A 15,808-nucleotide genomic window follows, 5' to 3' on the forward strand; every position below is an offset into this window, starting at 1 on the left:
GGATTTTCCTGAGAATTATCCTCGAGTTTTTCCGATCTTTCCCGAAGAGTTTTTTCCTTAAATTCATTAAATTGTACAAATTATGTAACGGCCTATACGACTAATGATTCGGGAATTTCTGCCGTCCTGCCCGATGAAGTCGGTTGTGAAGTCGGCGGCAGCCGCAGATGATAAGAGAAATAAATTATTATTATTATTATTATAAAATTAAAAAAAAAGTTCCCAGGGATTTCTTTGAGAAGTCCCCCAGTTTTTCCGACCTTTTCAGGAGAGTTCACAGGTATATCCCTTGGTAAAATCTCTCAGTTTTCCTCACCATTTTGAGGAAGTTGCCCGGGATTTTCTTAAGAAAATTACCCGTTTTCCTGTGCCATATTGCTGTGGATTTCTCAAGAAAAGTCTGCGGAATCTTCTCCCCCGAGGTGGGGAAGATTCCCTAGGAAGTTGCGTTACATGCCAATTCAGCTTCGTTACTTGGCCTCTCCCTACTTTTCCCTAAGTACCCGTTGGAGAATTTTCAGTGAGGAAGTAATGACACTTCTTGAGGATTTTCCTATGGAATGGCCCAGATTTTTTTATAGGGGCGCGTTTCTTTCACGTTTCATTTCAAACACTTATGGCTCCGGTATACCTTTTACTGTGTTATCACACTTGCACATTAAAATTTTAATATGATTCACATTAATTGTCGCTGATGAGAGTCCAAATGTGTAATTTGTGTGTTTGAATTATTTTATATTCAAAATTTGATCTATATGTCTATCTAAAAAGATAGACTTAGCTCGCAAAATTTAATACAAATTGATTTATAGCATTAATGCGAAAAATTAATGCGATTTTCTCTTTAATTTTTTAATGTGAAAAATATTTATGCTTTAAGTAAATTTAAACTTATTTTTGCAGGCCAAGTCCACTTCTTTATCAATAAATAGAAAACCCCCAAATATTAAGTAACTCAAAAACACAAAAAAACATATTTGGACGCTCACAAGCGACAATTAATGTGAATCACATTAAAATTTTAATGTGCAAGTGTGATAACGCCGTAAAATGTATGCCGGAGCCATAAAAGGTAAAAAAAAAGAGTTCATGTAAACCTTCATGATAGATTGGTTAATTCCAGTGTCCCCAGAAGCCCAGATAAACTTTCAGGTGGAAGGAGATAATTTTGATAACATCCACCGCAACCCATGAATATTTTATTGCATTTGCAACAAAATTTACGACACAAACCCAATCTTATGGTCCTGGCCCCAAAAACAAATTCCCCATCAGAAGCACACCTTTAGGGCTTCGTGCAATAAAAGGAGTGAAAAATGAATTTGCCTTCAATTGCAAATAAAATTTACTTTTATGGCCTCCCAGTGTGTTGTGCAGAGAAAAATTGAGATAGATTGAAGATCATTTTGATGGGGAAATTGAAAAATTATTGAATTTATTTCCAAATGCGGGATACGGTTAAAAAAAAATTGAAATTTCACCATTTTCCCAAATGCAGCAAAATCCGGAAGAGTGTATCAAAGAAATTGCGCTGGGAGTTTTCCATTTTGATCAAAATTTATAATCAAATTATTAAATTTTCTCAGTCAAAATTTCACTTTGCCTCAAAATCCGCGCGGAAAATACGCTAAATTTCTTGCCATCAAAACACTTCCTCATTACAAATTAATGCAATAATTTCATGAATTGGCGCAAAGAAGAATGCTTAATAGACAAAATTTCGATGGTTTTCAAATTTTAATGCCATTATTTTGCTTCTTGCGTTAATATTTCAGTGGCATCCTCCTCAATTTTGCTCACATGGGATTTAATATTGTATTTTCGCGGGAGACACATGAAGATGTGAATAATAAATTTTCCTTGTGAGGAAAATTCATTGCGCGCGCGGAGCAAGAGGAAGAAATTTTCCTTTTTGGGGTGTGAGACACAAAAAAAGGCACCCAGGTGGCTTCTAACTTCATTTTGACTCGACTTAGAGACTAATTCAATAATTACCAGATTAATTAAATATGATCAAAGAAGATATTGACATGGAAAGAAGCTTCCAAAGCCCCTCAGGAAAAACTCCTGTGAATGGAAAATCAATTTTATTGAGCACCAGAGCTCCATTTCGGAGAATTTCCTTCAAAATCCAACTTCCCAAATTCCTTCACTGAGAAAAAAACGGGGGTGCCATTAACCTTTTTCCTCATAACTTTAACACTTTTTCGGTGTAAAAATATATCAACATTTTTTAATGTTAATTTTACACCTTTTCAAGGGTAAAATTATCATGAAAAAGGGTAACTTTAACCCATAATACACCTGAAAAGGGTAATATTTACACCGATTTCGGATCAATACTGCAGGGTAAAATAAACATTTCCGGAATGTTATTTTAACTTTTTCGGATTTCTCTCAGTGTTGGTAATGGTCTGGTGTGGTTCGGAAAAATCGTGCAGAAGAGAAATCAATTGAGATCAAATGAAGTTCTCGGGAGTGCGAGAAAGAAAAATTGGTCGGGGTGGGCAATGGCAGACACATGTGGAATATATGGAAATTTATTTGATTAACTCCAATTAAAATTCATAAAGTGAATTGGGTATCTCCGAGAGGCGAATGTTTATTCAACTAATTCATTTGCAGCAATTAGCTCAGTCACAAAATATTTTCTTCTTGCTTTTCCCCACCGCGACTATTTCTCGCGAAACTTTGGGAATATTCTCCCGCAATTAATACGCTTTGGTTGTTTATTGAGCCTAATTCTTTTATTTGTCGAAGCAGTTTGTGGTAGAATGTGAGGTTATGTTACACCTAACCTCACAAAAATTTTTGGTAACAAAATGTCCCCACCGTTTCATAAGAAATTCCCTAGGAAAATATGAAGAATGTCACCCATTTCCCAGTTGAAAAGTCCTTTTCTCGTGCCCAGTGAATTCTTTGGGACAGAGGTGTGCAGGAACCGTTGAAACCGAATAGGGGAAACTGGGGTACCACCAAACACTTTTGAAAGATGCGATTTTGACTGAATTTCCTAAGAAAACTGTGAATTTTAGAAAAATGTTGCTTACCCCATGTTATAGTCTTAGGTATAGGCTCCATATTAATGTATACAGGGATGATGTGAAGCACTTCAATTTTCCGTAAAAAGGAAAATTGTATCACCGTGTATTTTTCGCTTTTTTCCAACCACCCGGGGTACCAATAAACACTTTCTGGGGCACCAAAAAACACCTCTTTTTCTCACCCATTGAAGTTATTTTGGGCATTCACCACAACTCTTAATTATAAAGAAGGTATTGAAAATGCAAATAATTCTCAAAAAGCACTGCAAAATTTAGAATGAGTGACCAAAATAGCAAAAAACTAAAGCACTGCACACCGAACATATTTTTCAATGGATTTTTCATCATTTTGATAACATTCGACTTCTGACTGGAAAGCAGCGCCACTAAAATCGTGGCAAACATTTTACCTAAAGTTCAAATTTTGCGCGCTCTTCTGATTATTTGTGATAAAATTGAGAAATCATTCGTCAATTCTTGATTAAAATCATTTAAGAATCATTAAGAATTATTTAATGCAAAATTGGGTTCTTGAAACTATTTTTCTCCTGAGTCTTGAATGAAAATCCCATGAATGGATATAAATTTCAGAAATCGAACAAAGAGGGAGATGAAGAGTAAGAAAGATAAGAGGAAAAATTTTGCCATTCAAGCTACGCTCGCGACATCTAAAATTGTGAGAAATTTGCCTGTTTATTGGTGCCCCAAACTCTGTTTTGTGATGGATTTTATATTCTTTTAAAAAAATGTGAACATTAATTTCTTTAGTAGATACATAAATATTATCCCAAAACATGTAGGAAAGTACTGGTGTAGTGAAATTTGATGTAACTTATTTCAGTTTTATTTTCCAGGTAGATATATAAATGACTAAAATTATCAAAATCTCACAATTTTGCGAAAAAAGGTTCTTATTTCTAAACTACTTGAACTATGTGGATCATTATTTCTCTGGACAAGCATCCCTATAGTATCTATGATTTCATGTAAGTCTCATTCTCTGAAATCTTATACCTATTTAAAAAATCGCAGTGTTTGGTGGTACCCCTGTTTGGTGGTGCCCCAGTTTCCCCTAAACGTCAAAATAAGTTTGCTCTAGTAGCGTTCTCGTCAAATCATTGCTCTACCTACCGATTTTACTCGGAGGTTTTTTGAATTTTAACAGTATATTCTAGTACATTCAGAGAAAATCTGTAGATTTTCGGCAGAATTTCTGCGTAGAATATCTGTAGATTTTCGGCAGAAATTCTGCCGAAAATCTGCAGATTCTCGGAAAAATTTCTCCCTAGAAAATCTGCATAACCTCCATTACTTCACAAAAATATTGTTGATTTATCAAGAAACTGTAGAAGATACAAAGAAAATAGTACGCTCTGCTTAACAAGCATTACCGAGTTAGATAAGATAAGTAAATAAATTTAGATAAGTAAAAAAAAATGCGAGCAAAAATACTAATTTCTTAAAAATCGCCAATCCAATGATACAAAAACACGAAATTTTGGTCGACACTCTGTTTAAAGTTTCCACTTCACTATTCTCTACTTAGAACACGGCGTCGCAGAATTCTTTATTTTATATAAACACAAACACTGTGAAATCACCAAGAGAATCACTCTATTGATTTTTGCAATAAACTTCAGTGAAAAATATTCCATCTTTTCAGACACAGCTGTCTGGAAAGTCTGGAATGTAGAAAAATCTACAGAAAATCGGCAAAATATCTACAAGAATTCGTCAGAGTATGCACCAGGATTCGTCAGAAAATCTGCAAAAATTTCTGACGAATTTTGTCCCATGCCCAAATAAAATTCGCAGGAATATCTACAGATTTCTCGGCAGATTTTCGGCAAAGGTGTAGATATTTTCTGCAGAAAACTTAAAGATATCTGACGAAATTATTTGACGGGTTTTGACCATTGATGTATACGTTTTATTTGACGTTTATTCGGTTTCAACGGTTCTTGCACTCCTCTGCTTTGTGAGGTCATAAAGGAAAGCTGCAAAGGAGTGTTACGCACTATCCCTAGGTACAGTTCCCATCCTTGGAGGAACATTTCACATAGATTTCCATAGATTTCTAAAAGTAATCTTTATAATATTTCCAGAAAACAGTGAGATCTTTTCTAAATGATATAGTCGGGGAGGGTCATTGAATTTTTCTCGCTTTTCCGAGGAAATTTCCTATAGATTTCCTGGAGAAATCTCGAAAAGAAAACCGGAAAACTGGGGAATTTTTCCAAGGGATATTCCTAGGATCGGTTGGAGAACTTCTACCCACTTTACTAGGGAAAATTCCCATAGATTTTCCAGAAAAATCTTAGTAAAATTCCTGAAAAACTGAGGGAATTGTTCCATGGGTATACCCGGGAAAACCTAATGAATTATCCCCACGTGCATCTCAAAATTTTCCCAAAAAATTTAGTTGAAATGTAGGAAAAATGGGGAACCTTTCCCAAGTAAATCTCTAGGAAAAGCTTCTGAATTTTATACTCACTTCCATGTGGAACTTTCCTTAGATATCCCTGGCAATTCCAAGGGTAAATTTATTTTAATTTTTTTATTATCCTTTTCTGTTGTTTTATTTTTCTTTTTTATTTTCTTACAATTTTTTTTTTAAAAAGAACATTTACCCAATGATATCATTTTAAATAAATTACTATAAAACAATTATGAAAATAAATAAATAATACTTGTCACAAATAGTGGTTATGTGTTTTGCTTCTCGTTTATCTACACTTCAATTTCATAACCTCAAACTCAAGCGATATTACAAAATAATTTCTGCGCAAAATCTTCTGTAAATTCGGTCGTAAATTCCACATTTTCTTTACTTAGAATGCAAACACTGAATACTAATAAAATATTCTTCAGTATACAGAACTTTTAGAAGCTTTTCATTCCCACAATTTATTTTTAGGGGTTATGTTATTTCCGACATCAAATTTTCGAATTCAATACCTAGGAATATTTACGAAATTTTCTCTATAAGCGCAGTTTTTTTGTGTGAGCATTATTTACATTGGTATTCGTACTAACAAACACAGACAAAATTCGTTCCTGATAATTTATATCCTAACCTTAAAAAATAACTTTCACGTCAAGCTTTCTTGTGAAGCTAAAAAACAGCATTTCTAGAGGGAGAAAAAGTCTGAAAAACAGTTAATAGAAAATACTGCAGCAATTCTTATCAAAAATACTCAAAAATATCAAAGAATATTCAACATAACCTAACAATTTAACAAAAAAGGACATTTCTCCAAGGAAAATATTAAAGCGACCCAAAAATCTGTTACAAACACTGAGACCGCCACTGTAAATGTAGTACCTTAAAAAACAGGGAGTAACGTCGAAGAGATACTTTACAAAGAGATAACCTCAAAATAGAAGTATTTTGTACACCTCACTGACTTTGATATATCAAAATTAATTTGTTCTTCCTTGTAATATTCTCTGTTTCCAAGAAGTATTGAGGATTTTATACAATAAATTCATACTAACCAATTATTCATCATCTAACCTCAAAATTATATAACCTGCAAAGGTCAAAAGAAAAGGAGGGAAGGCTTTTCATAAAGTTCAGACACATTAAATAGTTACAAAGATTTTAGCTGAAAAATTTTCAATTTGAAAGCCATATTAATTTAAAATATTTGCACAAGAGTTAAATGGGCACTTAGACACTTTAAAAACCAATTTTTGAGGTTATATACTAACCGCAAATTTAAAATTTCAAAATTTGAGAAATATCCACTGAAAAACACTTTATTTTTTTCTCGAAGTTTTGATAAAACACACTTTCCTAATCATGGGACTTTGAGGTTATGTTCAAACTAACCTCACTTTGAGGTTACGCTCAAACTAACCTCACTTTGTAACATAACCTCGATTTCTCAGTGATTTCACTTTAATAAATATTTTCTCGCGGAAAAGTGAATGAAAAATAATTTTCAGGGAAAAATAAAATTGGACTTACCACATTTTCTGCCTCTTTTTTCCTTCCAGAAATGGCGGCTTCCGGCCCGTGTTGGACAATGGAACCCCGAGAGCGACTCCACCAATATTCTTGCCACCCCATTTGGCATCCCTGAGCTCCCAATTCGCCCCTCCACTCTTCCCCGCCCTCAAAGGTAAGTTCCCAATCAATCACGCCCCGATTGATTCTCGCGGCTGCAAAAGTGTCCTCCTAATTGAATTTCCCACCACAAACGCGTCATAAATCTCCATGATCCCATTAGAGAAGCTCCCTGTAACCAAAGGGAGAAACGGGAGAGACAAAGGAGACCCAGGTGCCAAAGAAAATCAATCGGAAATTGATTTTGAGGAAAAAATTTCAGATTAAAAAATTCACCTGGGAATTTTCTTTTTCTTCCAGCATTTCCCGGACTCTGTTCTTGCTGCCCCATCAAAGCACCGAATATTCCCTCATCAACTGTTGCCTCCTCGGCAGTTTCTTCCGTTTCCTCTGCCATTTCGTCAGCAGTAACGACCCTTTCGAGCACATCCCTCCCGGATCCCCGTTCCAGTTCCGTTGCTGAACTCCGACGGAAGGCCCAGGAGCACTCAGCTGCTCTTCTGCAGTCCCTGCACGCCGCTGCAGCTGCTGGACTTGCTTTTCCCGGGCTCCATCTCCCGCCCCTGTCCCTCCACAGCGCCCTGCATGGCCGCAAGACCGACCTTCTGGCTGATCTGCCCAGTATCGGTCACAACAACAACAACAACGACACCCCAATGACTCCTGCAACACCCCTGCAGCTCCCACAGCCGCCAAACGGAGTCATCCCGACCACAACAACTCCAGACAAGACCTCAGGGGACTGAGAGGGAGATTGAGAGCCCGAATTCGAATCGGGATACTCGGAAACTTGACAACTTGGGACACACTCTTCGAGCAGGTCATTAAAGAAGGTTTTAGTCGATGAAAAACATGAGCATTAGTCAAAGCACCAAAGAAAATATTGCGGAATTTTTTCATTAGGGTAAATGTTCTAATTCAAAACCATTTCCAGACGCTTTAACTTTGACAGAAGATTCAACACATTAAATTCAAATTTTTTCTGGAGAGAATTACATAAATTTGCTCCTTGACTCTTCTAAAATGTTACTGTTTAGTGAAAATTCTTTAGATATAATTTGAAAACTTCTTAAATACAAGAAAAATACGCAAGCGTAAAATGCTTCTATTGGAAACATATTAATCCAAATGGAGACAAGGGCATTTTCTAATTGGAGACAAACAGTGTAGGAGAGCAGGATTTGTTCTAATAAGAAAATCTCTCAAAAAAAATCGTATTTCCAGGATTTCCTTTTAAAGCACTTGCAGACGCTTCAGAAAAACCCTTTTTGTTCACGAAATAGGTAATTATTTCATTTGAAAACTTCACGTACCTTTAACAATAAAGATTAGCACTTAATTTAACTAAAATTAGCCAGAAATATGACATAAATGTTAAACAAAACGAATAAACCACAGTCAATTTATTGTGTTTTTCACTGGAAAACAAAGTCTATCGATAAAAAATTCAATGGTGAAAAGGTACACTTTTAATTTTTCTGAGAAATTAACAAATTAAATTTGTGAATATTAATGGATTTTCGCTTTTTTTGGAGCAAAATTAACTAAATAATGAAACTGTGGTATAGAAAATATTAAAATATAGCAATTTAGTACTGTATTTATCATGAAAACAGTGACGTTTCCATTTGGAGTAGCGAAAAATTTCCATTTGGAGCAGGTTTTGAATTAGCTTAATTTACCCTAAGTATTTTTTTTAAATAATAAAGAAACTTTTGTAAAAGGCTGCGGCAAATGAGATATGAAAACGGGGAATGAAACTTGGAAAGGATCGTGAAATGCGATTTTATTGGTCATATTCGTCAGATTCCACAGAGAGAGGCACTGTGCAGTCTGTTAGATGTTTAGATCAGAAAAATTTCATGTAGGGTAAGTGTGCCAAATTTCGGCCAGCTTGCAATTTCGGCCACCTTTTTTGTTCCTCGAATTTCCATGAACTTTTAGATTTTCCGTACTCTAGAGATTATACAATTCAAAGGAATAACAAAAAATGTAGCTTCGACAAACGAGATGACGTGAAAAAGATATTGAAAGAATTCCCGAAGGGTAAGGAACTATGAGAATGAAGGTGGCCGAAATAGGGCACCAAAGCTATGTCTATATTTTTATTCATTTTAAAATGTTTTAAGAATGATTTTCAGAGTAAATAAAGACGGTAAACTCTTTACAAGGCACCAAGCAACACTCTTACAAAAGAAAGAATAAAAAAAAATCAATTTGTATTTAAAATATTACATTTCAAACTTGAGACTTTGACGCTTGCATGCAACTATGCCGAAATTTGGCACACTTACCCTAATCAAAATTCACATCCCTGTCTTTCTTAAAAGATTTGTATATACCAATCCAGCTATCGCGCTTTTTCGAACTCTTCTTCTTCTTTTGAACGTCATAAGAAATTCAATTTAAATCAATCCAATTCTGAGACCGAAATAGGATAGACTTATGCAAATCTTATAAGAAAGAAAGGGACGCAAATTTTGATTTCGTGAATCTGAGCTATGGGTAATGCCCGCTTCAGACTGGAGGTTTGGCCAAGTTCCTGAAGGTCTCAAAAATCTTGGAGTCGAAAGAATAGGATAGACTTATACGGGCTTCAGACCTAACGTTTAGCCATATGGCTTTACTTTTGTAATTTCTTGTCAGTGAAGGTTTTTTTGGAAAATTTGACTTAAGATCGGATTACAAAAGGCAAGTGATCTTATTAGATTCTGATAAACCAATCTAATTGTTTGCTATTAAAGATAAAAGAGATCTTTGGGAACTGGACTAAACCTCTAGTCTGAGGACGGCTTTATACAAATCTTTTGAGAAAGAAAGGGACGCAAATTTTGCTTTCATGAAATTTTACCGATCTAAAAGGTATGCCGGAGGCATTAGCAAGAAAATTGGATAACCCTATTTCTTTCATTCGGATTTGAACCGAACACAAATTGAATTGTAATTGATTTTGACCTAAATTGAATTTGTTGTGGTGTTTAAAAAAAAAAGAAGAATGCGAAATTTTCCTGATCTAAAAGGTGTGCTGGGGCTGTTATATCGTTTTTCGCACTCAAATCTAAATTGAATTTGTCTTGACAATCATTTCATCGATGATGTCAGTAAGAAAAAGAGTGAGACAGAAATAATGTAAAAATCTAATTGAGAAATAATGTAAAACATATGAGAAGGCATTACTGATAAAATCGAAATTCGCTTTTTCCAGGTTTCATTTCAAACACTTATGGCTCCGGCACACCTTTTAGATCAGGAAAATTTCATGAAGTCGAAATTCGAATCCCTCTGTCTCTTTCACGCTTTGCATACGTTCATCTCATTCTTTCACACTCTTCTTCTTCTTTTGAACATCACAACAAAGTCAATGTAGCTCAATCGAATTTGAAATGCGAAAAATCAGATAGACATATGAAAAAGTGTGAGGAAGGGATGTGAATTTTGATTTCATGAAATTTTCCTGGTCTAAAAGATGTGCCGGAGCCATTACTTTCGAAAAAAATTACCAATAAAATCCAAGTTTAGCAAAGCCATTCCAAAATGTCTACCAGTTTTTACAATTCTCATTGAATTCTTGTAAAATAACCCCATAAAAATAGATCAACCGATCTAAGCTACTTAGATAAGTTACTTTTATGATTTTTACTACAAAGAAATTTGTTTTAGTCATTATTAAAAGAAAAGAATAACATTCCAAATAACAAAACAAAGTACCCCAAAAAACATCTTAAGAAGGAGAGAGAAGAGTGTGGCTACAAAATCAATAAATCATGTAAAAATGTTATTTAAGAAAACAAAAAAAAAAACTTTGCATTCATTAAATTAACCATTGTAATTGTGTTTCATGCGAAAGTTAAGTAGCACTTATTAAGCTCTAGCGGTAATAGAATCTTCAATTAGGAACATAAAATAAAAGCATAGAAGATAAAAGAAAGATTAGTAAGTAAAGGATTAACTTTTAAATCGTACTGTGCCAATTAATCTTAGCGGTTAAAGAAAAAAATACAACAAAAATATAAATAATGAAAAATCTGTAGGGAAAAAAACCAAAAAAAAAACCACTGAAAGAGAATTATTAAAGAAAATAAGGAAAAAATAATAAAAATGCTATTATTATGCAGAAAAATGTGCTTTTATCTTTGAATCTTGCAACCCTAAATGAAGTCTGACAGTGTTATATCCTTCCGAACAGCATTGTTGTAGCCCTCCTTAAATCGATACCAAATCGGACTCTTTACAATTCCATCAATTCCACCTTCTTTGACAGAAAGAGGAGCCTGTTTCTTCACCACTCGCCCGAAGAAATCCTTCACGACCTGCAGGAAAACAACCCTGATAAATCTCTTCTCCAGTGGAGAAAAATAAGAAATATCCGCGGAGAAGTCATTGAATTATCCAAGGACATGACTTCATTTCTATTTCTATGCAAAAATTGCAAAACAATGACGAAATCTCCTACAATCTGCAGACAAAAAGAACCCTAATAAATCTATCTTCCAGTGGAGAAAAATAAGAAATATCCGCGGGGAAGTCACCGGATTATCCAAGGACATGACTCTACTCAATTTTCATTTTTATGCAAAAAATGCAAAACAATTAAGAAATCTCCTACAATCTGCAGATAAAAAGAACCCTTATAAATCACTTCTCCAATGGATAAAAAAAGGAATATCCGCGGAGAGGTCACCGGATTATCCAAGGACATCGCTGTATTTTTATTTCTACACAAAAAAGTGAGGAACCATTAAGAAATCTCCTACAATCTGCAGAAAAAGACCGTTAATAAATCTGTTTTCCGTTGGACAAGGTAAGGTGTATCCGCGGAGAAGTCACCGGATTATCCAAGGACATGACTCTACTCAATTTTCATTTTTATGCAAAAAGTGCAAAACAATTAAGAAATCTCATACAATCTGCAGACAAAAAAGAATCCTTATAAATCACTTCTCCAATGGATAAAATAAGGAATGTCCGCGGAGAAGTCACTGGATTATCCAAGGACATGGCTTTGTTTCTATTTCAATGCAAAAAAAGTGCGAAGCAATTAAGAAATCTCCCAAAATCTGCAGAAAAAGTAACCCCAACCCTAATATATCAATTCTTGACTAGAAAAAATAAGGAGTATCCACGGATAATTCACAGGGTTATCCAAAGACAAATCTTTAATTAAGTTTTAAAAAAAATCCTTAAGATTTTCCGACTTTTAAATTGAAAAACTGTACAAAACCAGTATAAAAAGAATTAGAAATATTCTATAACTTCTTACTCTTCTAAAAATAGGAAACATCCACAGAGAAATCACTGGATTATCCGAGGACAAGGCTCTATTTTTTATTTCTAAGCAAAAAAAAGTGCGAAACAATGGAAACAATTCAGAAATCTCCTACAATCTACATATAAAAAGTACCCTTATAAATCAATTCTCTAATGGATTAAATAAGGAATGTCCGTGGAGAAGTCACCGGATTATCCAAGGACATGACTCTGTTCTATTTTTATATTCTTGCAAAAAAGTGCGAAACAATTGAGAAATCTTCCAAAATCTGCAGAAAAAGTAACTCCAACACTAATATTTTATTTCTTGATTAGAAAAAATAGGGAAAATCCACGGATAATTCACAGGATTATCCAAAGACAATTATTTAATCATGTTTAAAAAAACCCTTCTTAGATTTTCCAACATTTAAATTGCAAAACTGCACAAAACCAATATAAAAAGAATTAGAAATATTCTACGACTTTTTTTACTTTTCTAAAAATAGGAAACATCCGCGGATAAATCACTGGATTATCCAAGGACATGGCTCTATTTTTATTTCCTTGCAAAAAATGGAAACAATTCAGAAATTTCCTAAAATATGCAGATAAAAAACCATAAAACAAGTTTTCACTAAAAAAAAATATGGAATATCCGCGGAGAAGGGACTGGATTATCCAAGGACATGTCTTGTTTTAATTTTCATAAAAAAATACGATAAAATCACAAAATTACCTCTAATCTTTCCAAAAAGTAACCATAATTAATTAATTATTGATTAGAAAAATAAAGAATATCCACGGATAATTCACTGGATTATCCAAGGACACATCCTTTTCATATTTCTGAGAAAAACCTTCTTAAGAATCTTCGCAATTTAAATTGACTGCACTGAAAAAAGTACGCAAATATTCAAGAAATGTTCTACGACTTGCAGAAATAAGTATTTTTAATAAATTTTCTATCAAAGAAAATAGAGAACATCTATGGAGAAGTCACTGGATTATCCAAGGACATGTCTTTATTCATGTTTTTAAGAAAAAAAACATCTTACTCGAAATTTAAACACCAACTGCACAGAAGAAATGTAAAAAAGAACACCCAAAGTGTAAAAAATCTCCCTGAAATGGTGATTTTACAAGAACTCTGGCACCCACTGAGCCCTTTATCCCCTTAATCCTCCATTATGTGTGAGTCATTTTTCAGATTTTCCCACAAATTGAAAATCTACAACAAAGGATAAAGAGTCACTTTGAAAAAATGAACAAAAAACAGCAACAAAACATCCAAATGGAGTAATTATGGAAAATTATTTAGTAGTTTATTGTCGCTTTTTCCTCCCCTAATAGCAAAAAAAATCATTAACTTCATTTCCATTGCGGACAAATTGAAAAATAAATCAAATTGGCAAAAAACCATACAAAAATTATCCAACTATGAACTTTTTCAATTTCCCAGAAATATAAAAAAATCCTCTTAATTGCCAATTTTGCAATTGAATGCACATAAAAGTAATTAATAACAAAAAATAGCATCATGAAAAATTCAGTGTCTACAAATTAACTGAGATTTTATCGACAATGTGGATTAAAATTATTGCAATTTATCATTAAATTGTTTTATAGAAAAGTTAGAGTTGTGCTTTGGAGGTAATCGAATCTAGCCCGATTTTAGGGATTTAGGCGAAAAGGAAGAAAAGTTTTCACAACCAAAGTCAAGGGGTGTTTCATTGCAAAAATATTAACCGTCCGGTAGCGAAAATTGTAGAATTGCGGAAACTCATTTTAAAATAACAAAAAAAAGCGACGTCATGAAAACCAGAGAAACACGTACAAGAATCGCAAAAACATGGATAAAATCGCAGAGAAACAGGGCTAAAGTCACATAAATACATAAAAGAACCACAAAATATGGTTAGAATTGCAAAAAGAACTTTAAACATCGCCAAAATGTAACTGAAATCGCGTATAATCGTAGGATTATGGCTAAAATCGCTGAGAAACGTCAAAAAATTGCATAATCATGGGAAAAAAAAACCGTGAAGAAACGTCCTAGAGTTGCAGAAACGAGACTAAAATTACTAAACCATCTTCAAGAATCATAAAACGCAGTTAAAATCGTGGGAAAACGTCCAGCTATCTCCAAAACATAACTAAAATCGCGAAGAAATGCCCAAGAATTTCAGAAAAATGACTAAAATCTAAACGCGAAAGATGAATAAAATCGCAGAAACATGGTTAAAGATAAAGTAATGCAGAAAAGAATCAGAAAATATGGCGGAAATAGCGAGAACAACTTCCTGAATCACATAAACGTGGCTAAAAGCGCGGAAAAAACATCCAAGAATGGATGGTTTAATAAACATGGATAAAAACATGCCTAAAATCGCGAAGAAACTTCCAAAGATCGCATAAACATGGTTAAAATCGCAGAAACACTGATAAAGTCATAGAAATACATAGAAGAATCACAAAATATGCTTAAAATTTCGGGAACACCTTAAAAAATCGTATAAACACGGACAAAATCGCGAACAAACTTACAAGAATTGCGAAAACATAGCTAATATTGCAAAGAAACTTCAAATAATCCCATAAACATAGATAAAATCGCAGAAACAGATTCACAAAATATGTCTAAAATTGTGGGAACACCTTAAAGAATCGTAGAAACACGGCTAAAATCGCGAACAAACTTTCAATAATTGTGGAAACATAGCTAAAATCGCAGAGAAACTTCAAAGAATCCCATAAACATAGATAAAATCACAAAAAAAAACACGGATAAAGTCACAGAAATACATAGAAGAATCACAAAATATGCTTAAAATTGCGGGAACACCTTCAAGAATCGCACAAACGTGGTTAAAATCCCACAAAGACGTCAAATAATCTCAGAAACAAAGCTATAATTGTTTAGAAACCTTCAGGAATCATAGAAATGTGGCTGAATTAGTAGAGAAACGCCTAAAAATCGCTGAAACATGGCTAAAATCACGAAGAATCTTCCAAAAATCACAGTAAGGGCCTTGACAGACATGAGGATTAGCCGAGAGACGGCTTAGCGTAATTATATTAGAAATAATGGTTAAAGTGCATTTCCATAATTTTAAACTAAGTCGTCTCTCGGCTTAAGTCGTAAGTGTGTCTAATGCATAAAGCTAATTTCTTCATATATCCGTTCTTAATCACCGAGTAATGCTTTTAACAGCTTTTTAGTGTGATATTCTTGTAAATTTTCTCCACCTTGTGCGAAAATCTAGTTTGAAAATTCGAAATTGAGGGTGAAATCTTCGAAAATTAAGCACTTTTTGGGCGAATGGAGTTCCATTTACCTATTAGCCAAAACACTATTGGAAAATCAAACTCCAGCTGTGAGTGGAAAGATTCCTCTCGTACAGTGATAACCTTCCTTATTTGAGAGCTCTCTCCGGTTCCGGCT

At 34.1% G+C, this 15,808-nt stretch overlaps 2 protein-coding genes across 3 annotated transcripts in view; one reads left to right on the forward strand and one right to left on the reverse strand.

Annotated features, from left to right (window-relative positions):
- Positions 1 to 8,812, forward strand: part of LOC129806096 (retinal homeobox protein Rx) — a 93,940-nt gene extending 85,128 nt beyond the window's left edge. Inside the window, exons 7-8 of the mRNA XM_055854446.1 lie at positions 7,047 to 7,171; positions 7,417 to 8,812. Of these exons, the coding sequence (XP_055710421.1) occupies positions 7,047 to 7,171; positions 7,417 to 7,862 (571 nt within the window). The 3' untranslated portion in view covers positions 7,863 to 8,812. The remainder of the gene's footprint in view (positions 1 to 7,046; positions 7,172 to 7,416) is intronic.
- Positions 8,813 to 11,223: 2,411 nt separating this feature from the next.
- LOC129806095 (chromosome transmission fidelity protein 18 homolog) overlaps positions 11,224 to 15,808 on the reverse strand; it is a 31,056-nt gene continuing 26,471 nt past the window's right edge. For both annotated transcript variants that reach the window (XM_055854444.1, XM_055854445.1), the window contains one exon: positions 11,224 to 11,426. In XM_055854444.1, coding sequence (XP_055710419.1) covers positions 11,265 to 11,426 — 162 coding nt within the window. In that variant the 3' untranslated portion in view covers positions 11,224 to 11,264. The remainder of the gene's footprint in view (positions 11,427 to 15,808) is intronic.

The sequence above is a fragment of the Phlebotomus papatasi genome, chromosome 3, assembly GCF_024763615.1.
Source record: "Phlebotomus papatasi isolate M1 chromosome 3, Ppap_2.1, whole genome shotgun sequence".
Taxonomy (NCBI): Eukaryota; Metazoa; Arthropoda; class Insecta; order Diptera; family Psychodidae; genus Phlebotomus; species Phlebotomus papatasi.